At 41.5% G+C, this 26,848-nt stretch overlaps 2 protein-coding genes across 2 annotated transcripts in view; both read left to right on the forward strand.

Annotated features, from left to right (window-relative positions):
• MDN1 (midasin AAA ATPase 1) overlaps positions 1-26,848 on the forward strand; it is a 158,912-nt gene that overhangs the window by 63,293 nt on the left and 68,771 nt on the right. Inside the window, exons 28-45 of the mRNA XM_007195955.2 lie at positions 9-143; positions 226-364; positions 639-777; positions 1,076-1,206; positions 4,716-4,860; positions 6,653-6,782; positions 11,211-11,429; positions 12,092-12,289; positions 13,796-14,004; positions 14,712-14,834; positions 16,696-16,893; positions 17,940-18,047; positions 18,408-18,596; positions 20,849-20,938; positions 21,034-21,297; positions 21,447-21,708; positions 25,283-25,442; positions 26,705-26,821. Of these exons, the coding sequence (XP_007196017.2) occupies positions 9-143; positions 226-364; positions 639-777; positions 1,076-1,206; positions 4,716-4,860; positions 6,653-6,782; positions 11,211-11,429; positions 12,092-12,289; positions 13,796-14,004; positions 14,712-14,834; positions 16,696-16,893; positions 17,940-18,047; positions 18,408-18,596; positions 20,849-20,938; positions 21,034-21,297; positions 21,447-21,708; positions 25,283-25,442; positions 26,705-26,821 (2,956 nt within the window). The remainder of the gene's footprint in view (positions 1-8; positions 144-225; positions 365-638; positions 778-1,075; positions 1,207-4,715; positions 4,861-6,652; positions 6,783-11,210; positions 11,430-12,091; positions 12,290-13,795; positions 14,005-14,711; positions 14,835-16,695; positions 16,894-17,939; positions 18,048-18,407; positions 18,597-20,848; positions 20,939-21,033; positions 21,298-21,446; positions 21,709-25,282; positions 25,443-26,704; positions 26,822-26,848) is intronic.
• LOC114235735 (mitochondrial import inner membrane translocase subunit Tim9-like) lies at positions 2,100-2,414 on the forward strand. Its single transcript, XM_057528171.1, is given in 3 exon segments — positions 2,100-2,197; positions 2,199-2,232; positions 2,307-2,414. Coding segments are annotated over 3 exon segments (240 nt in total).

The following is a 26,848-nucleotide window of genomic DNA, read 5'->3' on the forward strand; positions in this document are numbered from 1 at the left end:
CTTTCAAGGTTTTATGCTTCTGGCAGGCCGAGTCAGGAAGCAGGAGGAGGTTGATGTGATTCAAGAAGTCCTTGAAAAACATTTCAAGAAAAAATTGTGTCCTCAATCCCTCTTCTCCAAAGAAAATGTCCTAAAATTGCTGAGTGAGTAGGCCATCACATCCAGAGGAGAATGAATTGAGTTGTATTCATATTAGAACCTAAATATGTACTCTGCCTTTGATAGGTAAATTGTCTGCTCAGATATCCACATTGGAGTCTAAGTTCAGCCACGTCGTGTGGACCAAGGGCATGCGGAGACTGGCGATGCTGGTGGGAAGGGCGTTGGAATTTGGTGAACCAGTGCTGCTGGTTGGAGACACTGGGTAAAGTGGGAAGACAGTAACTCATTTTGAGGGTTCAGTTCAATTCAGTAGAGTTCATGTAGTGTGTGCCCTTCTGGTTAAGAGACATGGTAGGGTGCTGTGTTTTGGGGAAGGGCCCCCTGAGCCAAGGGGCAGGCGCCCTGTGTTGGCCAGATGCCCTGTGTTGGCCAGCAGTGTCTGTGGCCAGAGCTCCCCTCACTTGTTGACTGGGGTGTTCATGGGTGTGTATTTGGAATTCATGCTCCTTGTTAATCTGGTGTGTATCTCTTAACAGGTGTGGGAAAACTACTATCTGTCAGGTGTTTGCGGCCTTGGCAAAGCAGAAATTATACTCAGTCAACTGCCACTTACACATGGAGACATCGGACTTCTTGGGGGGGTTGCGACCCGTGAGACAGAAGCCAAATGACAAGGTTTGTCCTGAGCAAATGATAACATGTTCATTTAAAGAATTGCAGTCGGCTCTGTGCGAGAGTCAACTGTGGGATTTTGTTCCCGGTGGGGCATACAGGTTTGATACGTATCTTATCTTCAGATTTTCACTGGTCTGCAAGGGACCTCCACCAGCATCCTGTTATGCGAGATCTGTTCCTTGTTCTCCAGTCTTTGTTTTCTGCAGAGCAACTCCAGCAGACACCCACTAGCTACATGTGTATTGTCTTGTGGAGCAACCTGCCCTTTAATTTCACCCTCTTCTTTTCCAAATTGTAGGAAGAAATTGACACATCAAGACTCTTTGAATGGCATGATGGGCCTCTGGTTCTGGCCATGAAGGAGGACGGCTTTTTCCTCTTGGATGAGATCTCCCTAGCCGACGACTCTGTCCTGGAAAGACTCAACAGGTACACGAGTGTAAGAGGTTTACCCTGTGTTTGATGCTTTTGCTGGTCTGGATTTTATAGATATTAATTCTTGTGCACAGTAGCGTTCTTCATAGGTACACTGTATTCAGTAAATGTTTGAAAATGATGATGAGCTATTGCTTTTTTTGGCTTTAGCACTCAGTGTCTCCTTTAAGAGTCCTAGTTTTTCTGTTTAGCTGTCAATAATCAGAAAGATGGGACTATGGGAGGATAGGGCTAAAGCAAACAAGCGCAAGTTAAAATTCTTTTTTAAGGCAAATTATGTGGCCATTATCTTAATTTTTTTTATCAAAGAACTAGAATCAAAATCCTGGGGCTTCCCTGGTGGCGCAGTGGTTGAGAATCTGCCTGCTAATGCAGGGGACACGGGTTCGGGCCCTGGTCTGGGAGGATCCCACATGCCGCGGAGCGGCTGGGCCCGTGAGCCACAATTGCTGAGCCTGCGCGTCTGGGGCCTGTGCCCCGCGACGGGAGGGGCCGCGATGGAGAAAGGCCCGCGCACCGCGATGAAGAGTGGCCCCCGCTTGCCGCAACTGGAGAAAGCCCTCGCACGAACCGAAGACCCAACACAGCCAAAAATAAATAAATAAATAAATAAATAAATAAGAAAATCCTTAAAAAAAAAAAAAAAAAAAAAATCCTGGATGTTACAGCTGTAAGGCCTCTCAAAACCCCAGACCAGGACACCAACCCTCCACACCAGACTTGGCTGGCCACGTAGCCCCCTAGCCGCATACTGGTGTCGGATGTGAGAGCATGTGCTTGAGTAAGAAATCAGGCTTTGCTGGAGACATTCAAGCAAAGATGCTTTTCCAGAACACAAAGGAAACTCATGCATCAGAAAAGGTGACTAATGAACGTACTGAAAGAATATGGCTGCACAAATACTGAAATCTGATCAGATAAAACAGTTTAAAAAGTTTCTCAAAACCTACACAGTAAGCCTACGGTAAACCTGCTTTTTGCAGTGTGAGAGACTTCAGGACAAGAGAAGTAAAGCCTGAAGTGACCTCACCTGCTCAGAACATTGCTTCCAGAAATGTTTAAAAATGACACGAAGAATATCAATGAGATTTCAGGAATATCCTGTTCAACAGAATGAAGCCCTGATAGCCAGTGTAGGATGCCTTGGCCAACCACGTAGAGAAGTCCTGAGGGACGGATCCCTGATGCGATACCGGAAATGAGGGCTCACCTGACAGAAAGCGCCCGAAAACAGTAGCCACCGTGTGAACCAGCCATCTGTCCTGACTGGCAAATAAGAACCACTGGAGAAGCAAAATTGCTATTTACCAGAGTAATCAAAATAAGTCTTGTTGTGCAATGAAAATAGTAAGATGCAGCATTTGTTGAGACCTTAAGACTCAGCAGCTTGGTCACTTGATTAGAAAAATAAACCATTGTTTCTTCAAAATAGGTGATCAGTCATGAGATAGAAAAAAAATTATATTACTAAAAGTAAAATAAATGGAAATAACCCAGGGGGGGAAAAAAAGAAAATGAAACAGGGACTTCCCTGGCAGTCCAGTGGTTAGGACTCCACGCTTTCACTGCCGAGGGCCCTGGTTCATTTTCTGGTCAGGGAACTAAGATCCCGCAAGCTGCCCCGTCAAAAAGAAAAAGGAAAAAAAAAAAAAAAAACCTCAGATCAGTGTGAATCTTGATGAACACCTGTGTTTCTCTCTTTATCAAGGTATAATTTACATATCATGAAATGTACCTTTTTTTTTTTTTTTTTAAATGTGTTGAGGCGATATCCTTGCCTTGTTCTTTTTTTTTTTTTTTTTTTTTATTTATTTATTTTTGGCTGTGTTGGGTCTTCGTTTCTGTGAGGGCTTTCTCTAGTTGCGGCAAGCGGGGGCCACTCTTCATCGCGGTGCGTGGGCCCCTCACTATCATTGCCTCTCTTGTTGCGGAGCACAGGCTCCAGGCGCGCAGGCTCAGTAGTTGTGGCTCACGGGCCTAGCTGCTCCGTGGCATGTGGGATCTTCCCAGACCAGGGCTCGAACCCGTATCCCCTGCATTAGCAGGCAGATTCTCAACCACTGCGCCACCAGGGAAGCCCGAAATGTACCTGTTTTAAATGTATAATTCAGTAAGTTATTTTTTTTTCTTTCTTTTTTTTGGGGGGGGTTGTTTCTTTGTGTGTGGGGGGCTGGGGAGTTGGGCAGTGGCCATGCCGCGCGGCTTGTGGGATCTTAGTTCCCCAACCAGGGATCGAACCCCGGGCCCCGGCAATGCGAGTGCCAAGAGTCCTAACCACTGGCCCGCCAGGGAGTCCCCCAATTCGATGAGTTTTAGTAAATTTACTGAGTTTTGCAGCCACCACAATTCAGTTTACATTTTTATCATCCCAGTAGCATCCCTCCTGTGCATTTACAGTTTATCTTTGATGCCACCTCCTGCTCCAGGCAACTCCTCATCTACTTCTTATCTGTATAGATTTGGCTTTTCAGGACATTTCATATAAATGGTCTCTTCTCTCACTTTGCGTCAATGTTTTGAGGTCCCTTCATGGTATAGCCTATATCATTAGTGTGTTCCTTTTTGTTCCTCATCGTATTTCATTGTGTAGATAAATTTATTATTTATTTATATTTATTTCTGGCTGTGTTGGGTCTTCGTTTCTGTGCGAGGGCTTTCTCCAGTTGCGGCGAGCGGGGGCCACTCTTCATCGCAGTGCGCGGGCCTCTCACCGTCGTGGCCTCTCCCGTTGCGGAGCACAGGCTCCAGACGCGCAGGCTCAGTAGTTGTGGCTCACGGGCTTAGTCGCTCCGCGGCATGTGGGATCTTCCCAGACCACGGCTTGAATCCGTGTCCCCTGCATTGGCAGGCATATTCTTAACCACTGCGCCACCAGGGAAGCCCCATTGTGTAGATAATACCATATTTTTTTATCTGTTCACCTCTTCTTGGTATTTGGGTTGTTTCTATATCTGTGAATAATGCTGCCATGAACATTTGCATGCTAGGCTCCCATTTTTTATTTTTTATTTAATTTATTTTAAAATATTTATTTATTTGGTGGTGCCAGGTCTTAGTTGCGGCACGTGGGCTCCTTAGTTGTAGCATGCAAACTCTTAGCTGTGGCATGCTTGTGGGATCTAGTTCCCTGACCAGGGATCGAACCCGGGACCCATGCTTGTGGGATCTAGTTCCCTGACCAGGGATCGAACCCGGGACCCCTGCATTGGGAGTGTGGAGTCTTATCCACTGCGCCGCCAGGGAAGTTAGGCTCCCATTTTTTAAAACAAGTGTCTTGACGTAAGTGGGAAAAGGGAATTCTTTTTCTTTTGATCAGAACTGTTGTTCCACTACATAGGAATTGGGATAACTATTCACTTTGAAGTTTGTGGCAGGAAACCATTAACTAAAGTGAAAGCTCAGCAAAGGCGATGACTTTTTTTTTCCTTTTTGAGAACACTGAAGACCACAAAATAGAATACAGAAGCCTTTTCTAATCTCACATTCTCCAATTTTCCTTCTAGTGTCCTCGAAGTGGAAAAGTCTCTGTTATTAGCTGAGAAAGGCAACCTAGAGGACAAGGATAATGAGGTAGAGCTGTTGACTGCTGGGAAGAAATTCCGTATCTTGGCAACCATGAACCCCGGGGGTGACTTTGGGAAAAAAGAGGTAAAACTGTGTTCTTGAAGCATAATTTTTTTGTGCCTTTTGACCTCAGCTCACTGTACCCATAAATACAGTATGTAAAAATGTGTCTGGAATTTTATGTTGGGTAAAAACTGAGTAAAAGATAAAAATCCAGAGAGAGCCATTATAAGGTTGAAAAATAATTCTGACAGATAAAACATTCCTTATTTGACGTCTCACTTTTGTATGTGCCTGAAATTTCATTATTTCAATCACTTTGCCTGGCTTTTTACATATGTTAAGGTAACAAAGTCTCACGAGAGCTCTGTGTGGAAGTTATTATGCTAGTTTTATGGATGAGAAAAGTTGAAACTGAAGTTTATTCTCAAGTTCTGCTTCTAGAGTCTACTCTGTTAAACACGAGAATGGTGATATGAATGACTTAAAGTGACAAAAAAGCAGTCGCAGCCAGGATCCTGTCCTGGTTTTGCAGGTGGAGAGTGTCGTTTCTCTCAGGGGTTGTGTGGGTCACCCTAAGACTGTTGGTAAAGGAAAGGGTGAGGGTGATTTCTTCTGTTGAGAAGGTGGTATGAGGGTCCCCCAAGCCCCACGGCTTCCAGGCTCATGAAGCCTCTCAGTGGAGAAGTCTGCGTTGTGTGTGAGACCCTGGTGTGTTCAAGGTAGGGAGAGGGTGGTGTGGTAGTAGGTCAGGATGATGAGCAGAAATGGGTTGGTGGGGAGTGAAAGCAGGTAAGATTCCTGGTAACTTGGTGGCTGCCTGAAGTGTGAAAGTGATATTTAGGGCCTGATTTTCCTCAGTAGCATAAGAAGAAAGATGATTGCTGTGCTTTGGGAAATGTACTGAAGGGAAGAAATAACATACACCACAGTTTCAAAGTATGAAAACAGGCTCTGTGGCAAGTGGAAATAGCACAGAAAGACCTGATTTCAAGGTTGTATGTGTTAACTTGCCTGTCAGGTTAGCTTAAGTTATTTTTAGACAGAGATTGCCGGCTTTTACCGAAGGGAAAGCTAGCTTTTGGTTCTGCCTGCCTTGCTGCAGAGGGAGGTGGGATCCTGGAACCACCGTCCTGCTCAGCCGGGATGGTGCTGAGCAGCACACGCACACCCCTGGGGCCTTTGCTGAGCTGCTCCTGAGTGCAGGCGTTGTTCCTGGTCCTGCTGTGCTAGGCCGGGGAGGCGAAGGATGGAGTTGATCTCTGCAGTAAAAGAAAATCGTTGGTGAACTTTTGTGAGCGGGTGTTATCTGACCTAGGGGGAGGGTGGGATGAATCCAGACTGAGGGCAAAGGCCGTGAGACTGGAGGACTAAACAGTTCTTTGTCATACAAGAGGTAAATATATACCTGTTTGCAATTTCACTCCCTTTGAGCCACATCAAAGTTTTCTCCTTCTGCTTCAGACAGCTCTCCCCCGTGGGAAGATAATGTTTATTTTCTCCAAACCACCAGTCAAGTAGCTGAAGGGAAAGTAAAGGGAAGGGCCTTTGCTTAGGGGAAAGTGTTGGGGTTTGGGAGTCATCTACTAGGGCTGAATCCTTCTTGCACCACGGGCTCTATAAGACCTTGAAGTTCTCTACCATGATTATAAAGAAAGGGGTGGTAGTACGAGCTCGGGGAGTGTGGTGGAGATAATGAGGTGACATGTGGAAGGAGCCGGACAAATAGGTGTTCAGTGAATTATAGACAGTAGTAGAGGTGATAAAAGAAGCATTGGGTATTTGCCACATTCACAGCCAGCATTCATTCAAAGGATTTGTTTTCTAGCTTTCCTCATAGGTATTAAATTCACATTAGGATTTGTGTTCTTTGTAGCTGTCTCCTGCCTTAAGAAACCGTTTTACAGAAATATGGTGCCCTCAAAGCGCAAGCCGTGAAGACTTAACTCAGATTATCAGCCATAATCTTCGTCCAGGACTGTCCCTGGGCAGAACAGATCGTAAAGGTGAGAGTGTTCAGGTGGTGGCGGTGGGGTGTGTGTGTGTGCTGGAGGGAGGGGAATAGCATGTTTAGCAGTAGGTGTGTATGGCCTGTTCTATGGAGAAGTGATAACTGGTAGATATATCTAAGGAAAATGTGATACTAGCCTGTTGCCCTCTACCAAAGTATCCCTTCTTCACCTTGCTTCCATCACCGGGTTACTACGTTTTAGCTTTCTGATTGTTTCACCTGTCGGCTATCTTTATATATAAGGCATATTTGTTGGCTAAAGATAAGGAAATGTGGTTTAAATTTTAATCATTACCACCGTTAGAAAATGTTTATAGAATTTTAAACTGCATTTCTTTAGTAGTTGTCAACTAATTTATTATCATTTCACTTTATTTTATTTTAAATTTTCCTTTTATTATGAAAATTTCAAACACAAGGAAAATAGAGTAGTATTTTTAAAACTCCCATAGACTTGTAACCTAGATTTAATAATTCTTAAAATATCAAGTCTTCCCTGGTGGCGCAGTGGTTGGGAATCTGCCTGCTAATGCAGGGGACACGGGTTCGACCCCTGGTCTGGGAAGAGCCCACATGCCGCGGAGCAACTAGGCCCGTGAGCCACAACTGCTGAGCCTGCGCGTCTGGAGCCTGTGCTACGCAACAAGAGAGGCCGCGATAGTGAGAGGCCCGTGCACCGCGATGAAAAGTGGCCCCCGCTCGCCGCAACTAGAGAAAGCCCTCGCACAGAAACGAAGACCCAACGCAGCCAAAAATAAATAAATTAATTAATTAATTTAAAAAAATTATGTTGCATTAAAACAAACTGCATATTAAAAATAATACATTTAAAAAAATATCCAGTAAGAGCCAAAATATTTATTATACGGTTCTTTTTTTTTTTTTTTTTTTCCAAATTGAGCTTAGACTGCCCTGATTAATCCCATATTCTCGGCATTGAATGGGCTAAATTTAGGACGTAGATCTGGTTCTAAGCCTTAATACAAACCCTAATACAAGTAGTTTTTTGGATCATTTTGCCTCTCTGTCTTAAAGAATATAAAAGGTTGTCTGCTTCTTTGAGATTGAGGTTCATGGATATGTTCAGCTTTTTAAAGGCACGCTAAAGCACAGCTTCAAAAATAGGTAGGATGGGGCTTCCCTGGTGGCGCAGTGGTTGGGAGTCTGCCTGCTAATGCAGGGGACACGGGTTCGAGCCCTGGCCTGGGAGGATCCCACATGCCGCAGAGCGGCTGGGCCCGTGAGCCACAACTGCTGAGCCTGCGCGTCTGGAGCCTGTGCTCCGCAACGAGAGAGGCCCGCGCATCGCGATGAAGAGTGGCCCCCGCTTGCCACAACTGGAGAAAGCCCTCGCACAGAAACGAAGACCCAACACAGCCAAAATCAATCAATCAATCAATCAAACATACGCATCTGATTCAAGATCCTCATTAAAAAAAAAAAAAAAAAAAAATAGTTAGGATGGCTGTGGAGAGTAGGTGCATGGATCCCAGCCTCATCTGTGGTATATTAGGAAAGATTGGCTCTTTAGTCACCTGAGCACAGACTTCCTTTTAAGAAGGGCCTTTACTGAACCTCAGTATTCATGGGTGTACCCAGTGCTGTCTGAACAGCTGGAGTTCCCCTGGCTCCACCAATACCACAGCCACTCAGTGGTGCAGAATTGACTAAGCCTGCGATTCCCAAACTCACCTGGACAACTGGTTTAAATACAGCTTGCGGGGCCCTGCACCCAGGGCTTCTGATTCAGTCGGTCTGGTGTAGGGCATGAGAATTTGCCTTCCTAACAAGTTCCCAAGTGGTCCAATAATATTGGTCTACAGCCCACACTCAGAACCTCTGACTTACCTTGGTTGTGTGCATTGGTGCATTTATGGTGAAAATTCAAGTAAAAAGAGGAGGAGAAGACAGAAATTGTTAAGCTGGCATGGTTTGTCTTTCGGCTCTGGGTTGGGACTGGGTCCCCCAAGGAAGTAACCTCTGAATCTCCTGTGGGCTGCTTACTTTTCTGAGCTACTTGGATTTTGATAAGAATGGCGGAGGATGCAACTGCTGTTAAGCTGCCACTTTTGCTGCATCATCAGTGCTTTTCATGTTTAACTGAGCAAACGGTTCCTCCACAGGGCCTAAGCACTGGGACCCCCTAGGACTTACTCTGAGCCTTACGGCTTGTCCTTAAGGAGCTTGTTTACTCCATGCTTTCCAGGCTGCATGGCAGCAGACTTCCCTGGGGAGGCATTAGAGACCCTGAGGGAAGGAACATGGAGCATGAGGGAGAAGTGGCTTAATAATTTATAGCAGTTTTTTCATTTGGAAATGGATCAGCGTGGCACAGCATAAAAACATTTTTGAAATTGTGTAATATAAAAGAGGAAATTAGGGAATTCCCTGGCAGTCCAGTGGTTAGGACTCCGTGCTACCACTGTAGGGGGGCACAGGTTCGATCCCTGGTTAGGGAACTAAGATCCCACAAGCCGCACACCGCCCAAAAAAAAGGAAACTAGACATAGCTTTTCCCCAGATTTTCTTTAAGGATATATAAGATTCATTGAATTTAATATTTCAACTATTATGGATTCTAAATTGAATTCTGAGCCTATTTAGGGTATTTAAGATATATTTACTGCATCGTCTTAATGAAAATATAAATACCACTGTGGGTACCACTTTTTCTATTATTTTTGGTTCACAAATCTCTATAGTAGTATTATGTATACATTGATAATATAACAAAAAAAGATTCTGTAATGAAATCTTTTCTATATTTGATGTATTGATGAAATTGATGTATTTAAAAAAAATTGATCTCTGAAGGGCATGTGGGCTGCTTTTGCCATTCTCAAACTCTCATTGACCAGTATTTCTCAAAGCATTCTCTTTTCATTAAAATGATATATTGTTCAGAGCTTTTCTTTGAGTTGTATTTCTAGAAGTAGAAACAAGGAACTTCCGAGCTCCCATTAGTTGTGGCCAGATTGCTCTCCAGAAAGTTGGCCCCATTCACAGTGCTGCCAGCAGCTTATTAATTAGTTCCCCGACCAGGGATCGAACCCAGGCCCCAATACTGAGAGCTCCGAGTCCCAACCACTGGACTGCCAGGGAATTCCCGTCATTTTTTTCTTTTTAAATACAATGAAATCTATTATTTTATCCTTGTTAATTTAATGGATATTCTAAAATTTCATTTTCTTTTATTACTAGTGAATGGAGCATTCTCTAGTTTATTTAAAAATAACTATTATTTTACATATTGCTATTTGTATATTTTTGGATAATATTCCTTAATATATTTATCACGTAGGTTTCTCTCCTGTTATCTTCAATATTGGTTGTTAAAAAATACATATATGAACCCATCCCATCCACTTTATCTCTGATGATCTTTTATTTCTTTAATAGTCGTGATTTAATTCCTCTCTATTAATGGATAAGTTATTTCATTTTCCTTAAGTCCTTGATTTACCTCACATTTTTTCCACTCTGAAATGTGGATCCAGGTACTCATGTTTAACATCTAGCTTTTGAAACAGTATTTAATTTCTTTCCTCTTGTTACTAGACTTTCTCCCATGGGTTGTCATTTTATGTTCTTTCTTAAGATTTGTGTTTTTTTCTGTAATTAGTATTTTTCTTCTAACCAGTTTGCAGTATAGCTTGAAAGCTGTTACTGTATAGTCTGCTTTTTATTACAGCAGTGCTGATTCCTCCTTATCATATTTTCTTTTTAAAAAGCATTCCTTGATATTCATACTTTTTAGATAAATGTTTACTATTGACTTCAGAAGTTACATGAAGTACTCTACTAAATTTGATTGTCATTGCTTTGAATGTCTGTGTATGACTTAAGTATTCTGTTTCCAGACAAATATTTTACAATATGAAATTGTGAAAATTAGAATAGTCATTAACTTGAATCACGAAACATAATTTGTGAATCCTCTAATTTGCTAAATTGTGATTGATGAACAGATGGACCAAACAAAAAACCTAGACTAAATGCCACTGAAATCATGATAATCCCCATTCCACTGAATCAGTTAAAAATATAAATAAATCTGTATGTTTTCTAAAATCATTGTGTCTTGTCTTCAAAATTGTATCTGAACACAAACCAAATGAATACTTTATTTCTTTGAGTTGTTTTCAGGGCGCTTTCTTAGACTTTAATTCTCGAAGTGTTCTTTCTGGTGTTTTTTTGTTTGTTTGTTTTGGTAGGGGTAGAATGCTGTTCTTGAACCCTATGGGAATGTGATTATAGCCGTGGACCCCATTTGCTTAGAAAAAGTATTAATGTACATTCACAAAAATTTGCATATAATCTCATGAAACATAGATCCCTTTTAAACCATCGATGGGCCCCAGGTTGCAAATCCCTGTCCGGAGTCTTCCCAAACAGCAAATACCTTTGCTTTCTTGTGTCTTAGGGGCTGACATAGCTGAGGTGATGCTGGATTTCATTGACTGGCTGACCCACCAGGAGTTTGGCCGAAGGTGTGTGGTCAGTATCAGAGATATCCTGTCCTGGGTTAACTTCATGAACACAATGGGGGAGGAAGCTGCTTTGAAAAGGCCGGAGACCATCTCCACAGTGACGTCTTTTGTCCATGCCGCCTGCCTGGTGTACGTAGATGGAATAGGTTCAGGTATGTTGTCTGTTAGCTGGTGGGAACAAGGGGTTAGGGTAGAGGGAACTGTGAGATGGAGCAAGCCCAGACCTCTGAGCCAGATACCTGTAGCATTTCCAAGACTCACAGTGGCTCTCTTGTTCTTTTACTCTTCTTGAGAGGCGATTGGTGTAAAAGATACGTGAAAGCTTTTCATTGCTTATAGACCAGGGGTTTAGTAAACGTGAAGTAGTGATTATGATAGAAAGAAGACTGCTGGAAATGCTTTTGCTCCTGAAGAACTTAACATGACATTTCTTAAAACAGTCATTTAGACTTAACGGGCCTGAATCCTGTAGTTTGTTTTAAGTGTACTATAATTTTATTAAATTTAATGTTTAAGTTTTTTTCAGCCATGAAAATTAGAAATACAAGCCCACATGACTAAAAGTACCCTATTAGTTACTCTTTTCTCCAGACTGATTTCTCATGGGGTGACTGGAGTGCTTTACTGAATAAGCTGCTGCTGAATTGATGACCTGACAGTTGTGGGGAGAGGGGAGTCACACTCCTTCTTAGGGCTGCTTATACTAGCAGTCGTATTTTGGCTGTGATTCAGGAGCCCGTCCTAGAGTTCCTGCTGAGTGGTTGTGAAGCTGGGTGCCCTGCTGTTGTTTGATGGACTGATCCTCTTCCTTTAGGGGTAACTTCATCTGGGTTTGGTACAGCTCTCTTGGCTCGCAAAGAATGTCTGAAATTCCTAATCAAGAAACTTTCCAAGATCGTCCGACTTACAGAAAGTCAGAAAAATGAATTGAAGATTTATGACAGACTCAAAGCCAAAGAATTCACTGGGATAGATAACCTTTGGGGAATTCATCCATTTTTTATACCAAGGGGTAAGGATGATTTTTAATAAATAAGATTCTCTTCTTGTGGTTCACAGATACTTGACCTTTATTGTGACTTTTAACTTCAGTATATCATGATTACTTTTTATCTGAGTTAGAATCTGACTTGGCGTAATCATAATTGTGTGAGTGGTTAAAAATATATAACTGGCATATAAAAATAGGAGAAAATACAGTCTTTAATACATGAGTAAATTGTCCCATTAAAAATGCATTTATTTGTTTATTATTTGGTGCTCAAAGCAAGACCTTTCCTGTAGTGGTAATTCAGCCCATAATGTTTCAACTAAGAACTTTATCACCTTTTACAAAAACAGTTTTGTGAACCCTTGAGGGCAGGTGTCATTCATCTTCCTGTCCCTGGCATCTGCCACGTAGCCTAGCAGTCATAGGCATTCAGAGAATGTCTGCTGAGTGAGTGAATGGATGAATAAATGAGTGATTAAATAGGAAATGCAGGTGGATTTCAGTTCTAATCCTTGCTCTAATTAGGTTGCCTCTGTCAAATATTTAAATGAGGTAGTTATATTAGATATTTTTCCAGGGCACTCTGAATTTTTCGGATTGTTGCTTCTCTAGCAGAGTCATCTCTTTCTTGTCCCTTCTTTCCTCTCTGTGTCAAGAATTGTTGAGTGCCTGGAATGTGTAGAGGTGCAGTGGCAGTTAGCGGGGGTTCAGTGGTGAACTAAACCAGCCCAGCTTCCGGGCTGAATGGAACATTGCCCCTTTCCCTCTCCCTCTTCAACAGTACTGTCTTCATCCCTGATGGGGCCCCCCGTGATCTAACCATTAGATCCCTTCCTTAAGCCGTCATGGGAGTATTCAGTTCTCTCGTGTAGGAGCTGTGTGCTCGTGGCCTGGGACTGGGGTGGTCCTTGCTTCTGCTTCCGTAGCTGAGGTAATAAATGTTTTCCTAGCCCCACTGCCTCCAAACTGATGTACCAACAGCTTCTGCCAGGAGACATAGTGGCATAAATATTAAGCCCTCTAAGACTGTTATTAGTCCCGCACTTCAGCTATACTGTGGGTTAAGGACGCATCCTGAACTGTCTTGGTGGCCTAAAAACCTTGGATGAAATCGTTTATATGGAACCATCTGGCCTATATACCAAGCTTCCACTTGACTTTTAGGAAAATACAAGTGTAAGGTAAATTGTACAAGTACAGGTAGTAGTAATTCCAGGTGTAGGTTGTGAAAGGAAAGATGTATGCTTGCAGTTTCGACTTATATGAGTATGTATAGATGTAGGTGTAGGGAGTGCCGAGATCTGTGTAGTAGGCACAGTTGAAGAAAGTATGCTGCTGGCTCTTCCTGGAAAGCATTTTATGGACCCAAAAGTGAGGAAATATCAAAATAGGGCTAAGCGTTTTCACCACAGATGGTACTTCACTGACTGACAGTCTACTTGGTGGATTCTTTTAATCTCCAGTTGATATATATGTATGATTTGGTGATGTCTAGCTTAAATGTGGCTTTTCTTTTCTCCACTTCAGGACCTGTCTTGCACAGGAATAATATCGCTGACTATGCACTCAGCGCGGGCACCACAGCTATGAATGCCCAGAGGCTCTTAAGAGCTACAAAACTGAACAAACCTATCCTCTTGGAGGGCTCCCCTGGTGTGGGCAAGACGAGCTTGGTGGGAGCCTTAGCCAAGGCTTCAGGCAACACTCTTGTCCGAATCAACTTGTCAGAGCAGACGGTAAGCTTAAGTCACGCTACAGCTGATGGGGGTAGGTGTAGGGAGTAATGTTTTTATCTATTTATAGAGTTTTCTAGTCAGAAATAATCACGATGTCAGAACCCCAAATATTTCATGGTGATAAAGACCATAGCAACATGATCCACAAACCTAATTCTCCTTTTGTGTTCATTAATAGATGACACCTGTAGTATTATTCTCTCTGGATGCTTTATTGTAATTCTCTTTTGAGGGAGAATCACTCATTTCAGTTTTTATTGTAATACAGCCTCTCTATTTTTTTCCTTTCTAAAAATATTAATTACAGATAAAATGACCCTTTAAACAATCTTATGAAAATATGGGACAGAGATGACAAATTAACTAATCTCCTGGGATGGGGTCTGGGAGGAGGGAATTGTTTTTGGTGTGTGTGGTTTTTGTTTTTGTTCTTTAAGGTCACCAATTTATTTCCAAGTACATCCAATGTTGAGAACTATTGATCTAGAGCTCCAGTTGATAGATGCTTAGACTATTGTGATGATAAGATGCTTGGGGCATGTCTGGGCTCCTGGTAAAGAGTTCTGGCATTGATTAGTTCTCTCTTGGGGGTAAGACTAAAAAGTGGTACAAGGCCTAAGTATTTACCATTTTACGTTTGGGGTCTTGGGATCTAGTTAATTTTCTATGTAATGTTGGCTTTCTCCCATTTCTTCCTCCTCTCAAAGGACATCACAGACCTGTTTGGAGCAGATCTACCTGTTGAAGGTGGCAAGGGAGGAGAGTTTGCCTGGCGCGATGGCCCCTTGCTGGCAGCCTTGAAGGCAGGCCATTGGGTTGTGTTGGATGAGGTGAGAGGACGGCCCATCGTGCCAACGTGGGACTACAAGTGTGAGAAATGGGGGTGGGGGCAGAACTTTTCGAGGCTTGAGGGCATTTCGCAATGGATGAGCATGCTCTTGGCTAGTAAAGGCAAATTCTCTGATGAAAAGAATCCTCCGTGGTCTCTTTTATGAATAAGAAAAGTCACTTGTCAGAAAGCATATACAGAACTCCCCCCACGTATAGGGTTGGCCAGAAAGTTCGTTTGGGTTTTCCCATAGCATCTTACGGAAAACCAAACGAACTTTTTGGCCAACCCAATATAACCTACAAACTCTCCTACTTTCGTGAGCTAGCCTCCAGAAAAAGTGCCTCTTCACTAGTTTTATTCTCTAGTCGCTGGCAGGCTTGCTGTGTTTGTATTTATTTTCAGAGTTAAACATAGTTTACAAATAGTGCCAACCACCTCATTTCAGCAGAGAGGCTGGGGAAAGTTACAGTAGGAAGAGACATAGAAAAATGGTGAGAAAATGGTCAATGTTATATGTGCACATGGGATAAATTAATGACCAGAAGAACAGAGCACATCATGAGACACGTGATAAGTGCCGAATCTCTGTGACTGACAAGCAGCTAGAGAGATATGGAGAAGTGATGCACAAAATAAAAAAATTGAAGGTTGTGGCCAAAGGATTTGAGTTAGTTCAGGATGTGCAATGTCAGTTCTGGAAAAGGCAAGCAAGTAGTTGTGTAGCTTAAAATGATTTGGGTGATGAAAGTGCCACAGATGACTTTTGACACAGGCCCCAGCGGGTTCCCTAGATTCAGACCCCCCTTGTGTCTGCAGTAAGGGGGATGGATTCCTTTTCTGCTGAGCTGCTTCCTAATTACCAGATATTAAAGAGAGGGAGGGTTTTGGTTTTTGTTTTATTCCCCCCAGAGTTTTTTGAAAAAGATATGTGATAGAATAATCATCAGCCAGGAAAAAAAGAATGCCTTGTTTCAAAGCTAGAAGACTACTGACCATAGTCATATTTTGTGGAAATGCACATAGGGACTACAAGGCATTCTGGCCTTGCAGTCACACATAAGAGCAGCTTTTAGAACTTGACCTGTATGTGGGTATATAGCGGAGATTGTGTTTTGAGTGCTTATGTAAACATGACACTTGAAATTCTAATATAATCTGATTTTTGGCCCATTTGCATTTTACTGATTCACATTTCACAGTTGAATTTTTCCATGTTACCTAAAAACCACCCATACTTCACATCCCTGAGCTCTGAACTCAGCATCTGAGGACCTCCATTCAGCAATTTTCATTTCTGGTGCTCACACAAATCCTCGTGTTTGCTCTTGTTGTTCACAAAACTGTTGGCATAGTTAGATCTACTTTATGTAGTTTATATCGTGACTTTGAAGCCCATTTGGAGAGTTTATTCAGTATTTGAGCTGGGAAGGATGTTTATTTAAGTATGTAAAGAGCTGTCTTACTTCACCTTAAAAAAATCCCAGAGCGAAAATGAGATATCTTTGTATTGGAAAGTTTCTTTTGTAAGCTATGATTTATAAAGTAGGCCAATGTAGGAGCAGATGATGGATACAGTTTTATTTTTGAGACTAATTTAACTGCTTTAAAAAAATTTAACCTACATACTCAGTTTACTTAAAAATTATTGCTATTTTATACACCCCAAATTTCTCTAACATATATATGAAATAATAGGATGAATACACATCAGTTCAGCTTGAGAAGCAGAATGTTAGCAATGTTGTTTGAACTCCTTCCCCCTTGAGGATAAGATTACTTTTTGTGCATATTATTCTTTTGCTTTTTGTAACAGCTATACAGCATATAAAATAAGTTTATGCTCTTTCTTCTCCAAATAGCTTAACCTGGCTTCACAGTCAGTCTTGGAAGGACTCAATGCTTGTTTTGACCACCGAGGAGAAATCTATATTCCTGAGTTAGGAATGAGCTTTCAAGTGCTGCATGAGAAGACGAAGATTTTTGGTTGTCAGAATCCTTTTAGACAAGGAGGCGGAAGGAAGGGCTTGCCCAGGTCTTTCCTAAATAGGTTTACTCAGGTAAGATTTTCTGTTGCCCCAGAAACCAAAGGTGGTGTCAGGGGCAATAATACTGCTGACACATAGCTATGAGGGTGCCCACTATGAGAATGAGACAGGCTCAGTGTAATGATCTGCTTCTTGATTTCTTATCTTTATATGTTGGATATCAATGTGACTGATTCCCATAATCACTTCTCTCTTGCTGCGAATCCTTTATCTTAGGTCTCAGAGGACCTGGTATGTTATCAGTTGGAGGAAAGTAAGATGACCACCATCTTGAGGATTCTATTACTGTGCTCAGAGATTAAGGCCAATCTTTGACCTTTTCAAGTGTATTTGTGATCTGTTAGAACATTAAAAGATTATTTTATAATGAAAATGCATTTAAATCTAAGTAAAATAAAGTATAAAAAACTACCATGAAGAAAAAAAAAATCCAGTATTCTCCATACCAAAGTCAACCACTATTAATAGTTGGTATCTTTTCTTATTACCTTAATTCTCATTTGCAGCAGAAAGTGTGTGTGTGTGTACACGTAGGCTTACATGTTTTAACATCTTTTTTCAAAGTTTGGCTAATGTAGTGGCTTGGAAATGCTTCTAGATGTTAGCTTTCTTTTATGCCCCATCCCTTGATAATTAAGAATTTACTGAGTATCTTTTAAGAAATTTATTATGAAAAATTTCAAACTTATTGAAAAGTTGATCAAATTTTAAAATGAATGCTCATATACCTACCATCTGGATTTTTTAGAGCATTTTACATGATATATAGGAAATTAAAATTACAAATATACTTAAAAAAATTACTTGCATGTCTTTCTCTAAGTCACTAGAATGAAGCTAACAAGAAAACCCTCTTTTGCTCTATACCTCAAAGATTTTATATGATTCCGTATCCTAAAAATGCAAGAAAAGAAATTTCTATAACTGAAATATATATATTACTGAGGTATTATTACTTTGGTGTTAAATAAAAATTTTATGTAAGCCACGGTAGTCATTTCTGGTGTTTGGTAAAGAGAAACGATGGCGTTTTTTCATGTTATTTTTGAATTTTCTAGGTCTTTGTGGATCCCCTTACAGTAATAGACATGGAGTTCATTGCCAGTACTCTGTTTCCAGCCATTGACAAAAGTATTATTAAAAAAATGGTTGCTTTCAACAACCAAGTAAGTACCTACGTGTATTATTTGTTCTTTGTTTTTCTGATTTTCTCATTTTCTCAACATGGAACACTAAATTACCAGTCTCCGTAACTAAGATAAATCACATAGACTTCTAAAAGTTTCTAGTGGAAGGCAAGCTACTCATTTGAGGGTTACAGTAATTCAGTTCTGTTGCGTGTATCATTGTCAATGCTTACAGGGTATTCCTGGCATTGAGAAGTCTGGGTTAGGAGAAGGAGACGTCTGAATCAAGCCTGTTAGTCTCTGTTTTGGATTATGTATGCATTCACAGTACACTGATAGTACTTAATGCAGTGCCTAGCAGTGGGACATGCTTTCCCAGTAAGGGTATTTTCTTTTTAGATTGATCACGAAGTGACTGTCGAGAAGAAATGGGGGCAAATAGGAGGACCCTGGGAATTCAACCTCCGGGACCTTTTCCGCTGGTGTCAGTTGATGCTAGTTGACCAGTCCCCTGGGTGTTACGATCCTGGTCAGCATGTGTTTTTGGTCTATGGTGAAAGAATGAGAACCAAGGAAGATAAAGAAAAGGTGAGTTTCATACTTGCTCTTTGCATTTCTTTCCATCTGTAAGTTGATTTCTTCCTGAGGGACAGAAGGGGTGTACTCATTAACAATACCAAACCCAGTAAAGCTGCTTGGAAATTTAAAAGTTACGGGAAGAAACTAAACATTCACCTGTCTCGGAGTCTCATAGTGTAGTTTGCTTTGGAGGACACAGTTTGCTTATCCATCTAAATCCCCATGATTGCAGACCTTCTTTAACAGTATTGCCCTCCATTAATAAAGGCTTGGTCTTTATCACCTTTCCAGGCACAAAAGTGAGAAGCAGGAGGAGACAGGTGATAACCAGTAGAAGAGGAGGGCTTTCTACTTTTAAATAAATGTCAAATTGCAAAGTATTTTCTCTAGAAAGGATAAATAGATGAAAAGAGAGAGGAAATTCTGTATCTAAATGGAAGTAAAAATATCCCTTTGTAAGTAGAAAACAACACCAGAATTTCCAACCTAGTAAATTAATAATGTGTACATTTTGCTTTGTGGTATTTCAAGTCCAGTTCATGGAAAATTCACAACAGTTGCAGGTGGGAGGTGCTGTCATGGCCTCTTACAGATGAGGAGGATCCAAGGCTCAGAGTCATGGAATCTCAGTGTAGCAAGTGGCAGAGCCAGCTCTCCAGCACAGACCTTTCCACTTCGCCTGCTATTCCTTCTACTGTATCACAGTTGTTTACAAACAAAGCAACTTACAGGTTCATGTGAGTTAGAAACAGTAACCTCCTTACTGACGTGAAGATGTGGCTGCCCGTGGCACAAGTGACTTTCACGCACTTTCATTCGGCTGCTAAGAGCACAGATCCCCTTCTGTGTGGCATCCGGAGTCTAGCCCAGTGTTAACAACTCATTTATTACATGCCGATGGCTTTCAGGATATTAGGACAAGATGTTCAGTTAGTTTTGTTTTTTTCACAAATTTTAGTTCACATATCCTCAGCTAGTGTTTTCATTTCTCCATCCATTTACTGGTTACAGTGGATTAACTGTGGCAGGACTGGCCAGTGTTGGGGAACTGATGTTGGTCAGATGGTGAGTCACTGTAGGGTGTGGAAGGTTTCCATCACTCCTCCAGTTCAGTTGCTGTAGCTGACCAAGTGTTTTCTGAGGGGGAAAGAAGCTAAGTAAAATAATAATAGAAGAAGAGAGGCTATAAAAGTATTTGTAATTTTAACTCTGGTATAATATCAGTGAGAGGAGATGATATGCTGTAGAGTGGGATATAAGGTCAGAAATCGCCTGGACCAAGGAGTAGGTGATGGGAACATTTTCTTCTGTGCTGCTTTTAGGCTTTTACTCAGTGTTTGATACTCATTATGATTTTATCTTTGTTGTTTTTATTTTCTGACTTCAGTATACATTGATTACTATGAATATTGCTGCTTTGTTAGAAATGCACAACTTGTTGTAAATATTTTGGGTGGCTGGAATCTTTGTGGCTGCTATGGGCTAAATTAGTGTTTTTTACACACCCTTATCTTTTCCCCTCCCCAGCTCCTCTTAGATTTAAAAAAAGAAAAAAAAAAGTGCATAAATGAAGTACAGTTAACAGGAAGTTTTTAACAGTATTGCTGCTAAGGAAGGGATAAGTGAATGTAAATAATCAGTCAGAGAAATTACTTTGCTTGTCCTCTCTACATAAGTATTTAGAAGGATAACAGTGATTTTGGAGTCAGACAGGCTTAGATTTGAAATCAGTTACCAACCATGGGCAAATCATGTAACTCTCATGAATCCCCTAATCCATATCTATAAAATGGAAATGGAAATACCTATTTTGCAAGGGTATTAGGATCAGAAATAATCTATTAAAGCACCTAATATAATGTTTGGCACGTGGTAGGTACTCAGGAAACAGTCATTGTTCTTCATAAACTTCATGTTTCTCTTCTACCTTCTTTAGGTGGTATCTTGAATGATGAAAGCAAATTCATTTTTCATCTCAAGATTTACCACAGTTTCTATGGCTTTAATTTATGGTATTTTCTCACTGGAATCTCAAAATAATTTGAGATAATGTGGTTACTCTTTTCTTAAGCTTCAGTTTACTTTCATTCTGAAGAATTAAATGCAATCTATCCTTTTTATAAGAAAATTCAAAAAGATCAGGACTCAGAATATTGTCATTCTCCTATTGTGTTCATGTTTACTAGTATTCATTCTAGAAGGTTTGGCTCAGAATTTGGTGGAGTGATTTGTGTTTTGATTGTATCATCGTCTTCCTTTAGGTCATTGCTGTATTCAAGGATGTGTTTAATTCAAATTCTAACCCGTACCTGGGAACCAGACTATTTCACATCACTCCCTGTGATGTTCAGGTGAGGAGAGGAGGATAAGCCACTTTCAGTCTTCTATGGCTTCTGCTCCCACTCGCAGGCACACTTGTGAAAACTCACCGGCATGTCTTTTTCAGCTGGGCTACTCGATGCTTTCCCGTGGCAGCTACGTTCCTCCCCCGACCTGCCGGCCCCTGTTGCTCCTGCACCAGTCTTTACAGTCTCTGGAGTCAGTTATGAAGTGTGTACAAATGAGCTGGATGGTCATCCTTGTGGGGCCAGCCTCAGTGGGCAAGACCAGCTTGGTTCAGCTCCTGGCACACCTTACTGGTCACACTTTAAAGATCATGGCCATGAACAGTGCAATGGACACTTCGGAGCTTCTGGGTGGATTCGAGCAGGTAACGGATCTGCCTCTGCGTTTTCAGGCAGGACACAATAAACCGTGTGGTCTGGCTGGTGGTCTTCTGTGTTGGTGGTAGCTACAGTAGCAGTGTTCTTTGATTCTGGCCATGGGCTGTGCTGGGTTCACGTGCTCTGGAAATTGCAGGTTGATCTCATCCGGCCGTGGAGGCAGCTCCTTGAGAAGGTGGAGGGCACTGTCAGGACCCTGGTCAGAGACAGCCTCCTCGTCAGTGCTGACGATGCAGAAGTAGTGCTGAGAGCCTGGAGTCATTTCCTCCTGACGTGTAAGCCCAAGTGTCTTGGAGAAGGTGGTAAGGGTGTCACGATGGAGATTGTCAGCAAGCTGGAAGCAGTGCTACTGTTTATGCAGAGACTCAACAATAAAATCAACTCATACTCCAAGGCAGGTATGTGTGTTTGGGTGTGTGTATCAGACACTTACCATTGCCCATATAGTGTCCACCCGCAGGTAATATATTTGTAAATGCAATGCCCATAATTTTTAAAATGAATTTAATGATTATTAACAATCAAAATTTGGAAATCTTTGTCCTAGGAAATAAAATGAAGCTGATATAAAGTATTCAGAATTGGTGATCCTAAACAAAGGAAACAGGAAAGAAATTGGTTACTGAGTTTGATTTATTCTGTGTATAATCAACCACAGTGACTTGTATGTGAATTTGGTTTTATTTTTTGTTGGCCTGTTTTTTAAACTTGTTAATATCTTCTCAAGAAATCGAGTATTTCAAACTGAAGAACAGAAGTCTAAATTGATAGCTAGGAATCTATTTTGTATAGAAGATGGAGGAAATTCTTCAGTTAACCTGGAAATATGCAACTCTCATCTTGTAGTGCAACTTTTTGGGTGGTGATGAGCATGCCTTTAGGGGAGACTTGATGAAAGGTTAAGGCCTCTGTCACTGAGGTTGTCATCCTTTCCAGAACCTGCTCTTAACTGTTGATTCCTTAGGAATCCTCAGTTATTCCTTGGGAATAGTTGATTCCTTAGGGGTGAAGAAATGAGACTCCTCTCTTCCCACTGTGTCAACCTTGTATTCATAGCTGTGGGTCAGATAGTTTACTTTCTTAGTTAAGACAGTGATTTCAGTGTTGTTTTGATCTGTCATTTTCCAATTCAAGCTCACCATTTGAATTTGAAATTCTTTACTCATTCATTCAAATTAATTATTAGATAGGTTAATGAAGTCATACATCACTTTATATATTTTTAAAAGATAGGTGTTGTAAAACTCACCATTGAGGTTTGAATTCCTACTGAGTGGTGGACACTATGTTAAATGTGTTTACTTTTAACCCTCACAACAACACCACATTACAAGGAAAAATGAACCCCATTTTATACATGAGGAAATGGATGCTCATAGAGGTAAAATAACCTGCCCAATGCATTCTTGTTACCAAGTGGTTAGTCTAGGTTTGGGCTCCAGTCCTCTCTGACTTCAAAGCCTGGAATCTGGTGTGTATGGATTTCTTTCATAAGTGTGTTAAAATGTAAACATCTAGGGAGGTTCACACAGCCCATTCTCAATACTGCTTTTTTTTTTTTTAAATTGATTTATTTATATATTTATTTGGCTGCATCAGGTCTTAGTTGTGGCATGCGGGATCTTTCGTTGTGGCGCACGGGCTCTAGAGCGCTCTGGCTCGGTAGCTGCGGCGCACAGGCCTAGTTGCCCTGCAGCATGTGGGATCTTAGTTCCCCGACCATGGGGTGAACCCGCGTCCCTCCCTCGCATTGGAAGGCAGATTCTTAACCACTAGACTGCCAGGGAAATCCCAATACTGCTTTTTATTTAGGATTGACTTTCATATTGAGTAATTCATTTCTTAGGGCTATTGATAGAGTGAAAGAGGCTGGGTCTAAAACAGTTTGTCTACTACTCTCTTACTTTTGGTTAAAAGTATCTTTTCTTCTTCTTAATTTTATATCTTTTAATGTCCCTATGATGAACATGTGTGACTTTTAAAATATATTCTAGTTTCATATTTTATCTTAAATCTTTGTACATATTGAGCACATATATAATAGCTCTATTAACATCAGAATGCAGCCCTTAGAAGCAAGAAAATATATCTAGGAATTTTTATTAGATTCTGGGCATTTTGAATTTAAGTTGCTAAGTGCTGCATTTTGTTTTTTTTGAGGTTTTCTTTGGGGGGAATAAGGCAGTTGAGTTGCTTATGGATCATTTTTATCTTTTCAAGCTTGCACTTAAGCTGTTTAAGGTCAAGTCCAGAGTAACCTTTACTCTAGGGTTAAATTAGCCCCATTCTTGAGGCATGGCCCTATGGCATCTCTACTGAAGGTCCTGTGTGTTCTGTGGAGTCTCTTCACTTTGACTGGTGGGAACTGGAGTGTTGTTCAGCCCCGTGTGAACTCTGGGAATTGTTCAGCTCACAGCTCCCCAGTAACTGTCCTTTCCTTGGAAGTTTTTGCTCATGCTTGTGGAGTTTCAGCCTTCACATGCACGTGTAGATTATTATTGAGCCAAAGACTCCAGGAGCCCTCATCTGGATTTCTGGAGCCATCCCTTTGAGTAACTCTTGCCTTTTGAGCACCCTGCCCCTCATTCTAGTTGCTGTAGCGTCCCTGAATTCAAGTCTGTGACCTCAGGTCATTGAGGCCTTGGGATCTGTTTGAGTTTCCCCTCCCCACTTTGCAGTCTAGAAATTGCTTCCAGGCAGAAAGCTGGCCATTATAGGACCTCCTTCCCTCAGGTGTCACATTCCTGTACTGTTTTCCAACATCTGAAAGCAGTTGTTTCATGTATTTTACCAGTTTTCTAATCGTTAAACACTGGGAGGTTAAGTCTAAACCTTACTATTCCTTCATGGCTAGAAGCAGAAATCCAACATATATTACCTTATGATATGAAAAAGGGTCAGGAAACAATTTCTTCTCTTTCTTTTTTAAAGTTACTTTTTTTTGGGATTCTATTTGGTTTTTAAAAAATTTTGTTTATTTATTTATTTATTTATTTATGGCTTTGTTGGGTCTTCGTTTCTGTGCAAGGGCTTTCTCTAGTTGCGGCGAGCGGAGGCCACTCTGCATCGCGGTGCACGGGCCTCTCACTATCGCGGCCTCTCTTGTTGCGGAGCACAGGCTCCAGACGCGCAGGCTCAGTAATTGTGGCTCACGGGCCTAGTTGCTCCTCAGCATGTGGGATCCCCCCAGACCAGGGCTCGAACCCATGTCCCCTGCATTGGCAGGCACATTCTCAACCACTGCGCCACCAGGGAAGCCCCTCTCTTTTTTAAAAAAATAATTTTATTTTATTAGAGTATAGTTGATTTACAGTGTGGTGTTTCAGGTGTACAGCAAAGTGATTCAGTTATATATGTACATATATTCATTCTTTTTTAGATTCTTTTCTCATATAGGTTATCACAGAATATTGAGTAGAGTTCCCTATGCTATACAGTAGGTCCTTGTTGGTTATCTGTCTTATATAAGGAAACAATTTCTAATAAGAAAGATAAATTGAAAAAAGTCTGGGAAAGGGCTATCTAAACTATGAAGCAAATAAATACTGGTTGTTACTGTATACGATATGGTGATTACAAGGGATGCCCTGTTTAATGACACTGATTGCATTGTGCCGACTTAACAGCACTTTCCTATAGTATAAATGCAGTAATAGGTGGAAGACATTATCCTTCCACATTTGAAAAATTAAAACACATAAAGATAATTTCCCTTCTCCATCACCCTTGGGTCAACTTTATCTAGCCATTCATTCAGAAAGCCATTAAGTATTTTCTATCCCCAAATCTAATTTTCTTACTTGTTTTGTTCAAACAAAAATGAAAATCTTTTTGTTTACCCTATTATGAAACTTCAAAGAACTGGGCCAGAAGTTTCCAGCCTTCTTTTAATAAACTCTTAGTTTTTTGTTTTATTTGTTTGTTTTTGATTGCCCTGGTTTGAAATTAAATACTGTGGCTGTGACGTTTCAGAGTTTGCCAAACTCGTGGAAGAGTTCCGAAGCTTTGGTGTGAAGCTTATGCAGTCAGCCAGTGGCCGAAGCTGTGGCACATTCGAATGGGTTGACAGCATGTTGGTTCGGGCCCTGAAGTCTGGAGATTGGCTTTTGATGGACAATGTTAACTTCTGCAAGTAAGGACCTTCTATTAAATCATGAGTGGGTCTGATTGAAATTTGAGATATGCATGTCAAAGTAGAAACCCAGGTGGAAGCTCTGGTTTCGTTTTTCCTCCCTCCCTCCCTCTCTCCCTCTTCATTGGTGTGCGCAGGCGTTGCAGTGCGCGGGTCTCTCATTGCAGTGGCTTCTCTTGTTGCGGAGCACGGGCTCAGTAGTTGTGGCTCGCAGGCTCAGTAGTTGTGGCGCACGGGCTTAGTTGCTCTGCGGCATGTGGGATCTTCCTGGACCAGGGCTTGAATCCATGTCACCTGCATTGGCAAGCGAATTCTCAACCACTGCGCCACCAGGGAATTCCAGCTCTGGTATTTTTAATCCACTGTTTTCTTAGCTAGAAACAAACACATCCTCAGCTATATTCTATGGACTTCTCCCAGTGGTGAACAATGGTAGTTGGTTATTAGCTACAATGTTTTAGTTCTAGCAGATAGTTTTGAGCTGAACCGAAGGCTAACAAAATTGGACTACTTTTCCAACTAACATCCTTTGAAGTTACACCTTTGTATTTAACATCAGAAAGGTTCCTTTTGTTAGGGTTTTTTTTCTTTCTTTTTTTTTTTTGCCGCGCCACGCAGATTGTGGTATTTTAGTTCCCTGACCAGGGATTGAACCCCAGTCCACGGCAGTGAAAGCGCTGAGTCCTAACCCCTGGACTGCCAGGGAATTCCCTGTTAGGGTCATTCTTAAGTACAGATTTTTGAAATGGAGGGTCTGACACAGGGCAGACATTTAGTAAATGTGCATTCAGTGTGTACCACTTGATTCCAAAGTAAGGAGAAGGGCAAGCATAAGACTACTCTGCCTGTACAGTGAGCGTAATACAGGTCAGGTGATGGGCTTCTCTACCTGGAGCATTTTCAGAATGTTTCGAATTAAAATCCAGTTACCTTTAAATGGATTTGATAATATTGGGAAGTGGGGGAGAGGGAAGGGGAAAGAGAAGACAGTTTTATTAGTTCAGGGAACTTTCTATCATTTTCCTTAATTTATTCAACAAACATTTTGTGTATTTACTGTGTATGAATCACTGGGCTGTGTGCCTTGGGGAGTGAAAACGGGTATTGATAGGAAAAGAGATCTTGGAAGAATCACAGTTCTGTACGGGGACGTGGTCTGTGCTGAAGGGAAGACATGGGTCAGGCGCAGTGAGAGGCCTGAGCCAGGGCGGTAGTCAGTGTGGCATGCCAGCCTGTCCCCCATTTGGATTCTCTCTGTGCAGCCCATCAGTGCTGGATCGTTTGAATGCTTTGCTGGAACCCGGAGGTGTCCTCACTGTTAGTGAGAGAGGAATCATCGATGGATCCACTCCCACCATAACACCAAATCCCAATTTCAGGTATTTATGCCTCTTAAGTGTGTGCCT

This window comes from Balaenoptera acutorostrata, chromosome 14 (assembly GCF_949987535.1).
Source record: "Balaenoptera acutorostrata chromosome 14, mBalAcu1.1, whole genome shotgun sequence".
NCBI lineage: Eukaryota > Metazoa > Chordata > Mammalia > Artiodactyla > Balaenopteridae > Balaenoptera > Balaenoptera acutorostrata.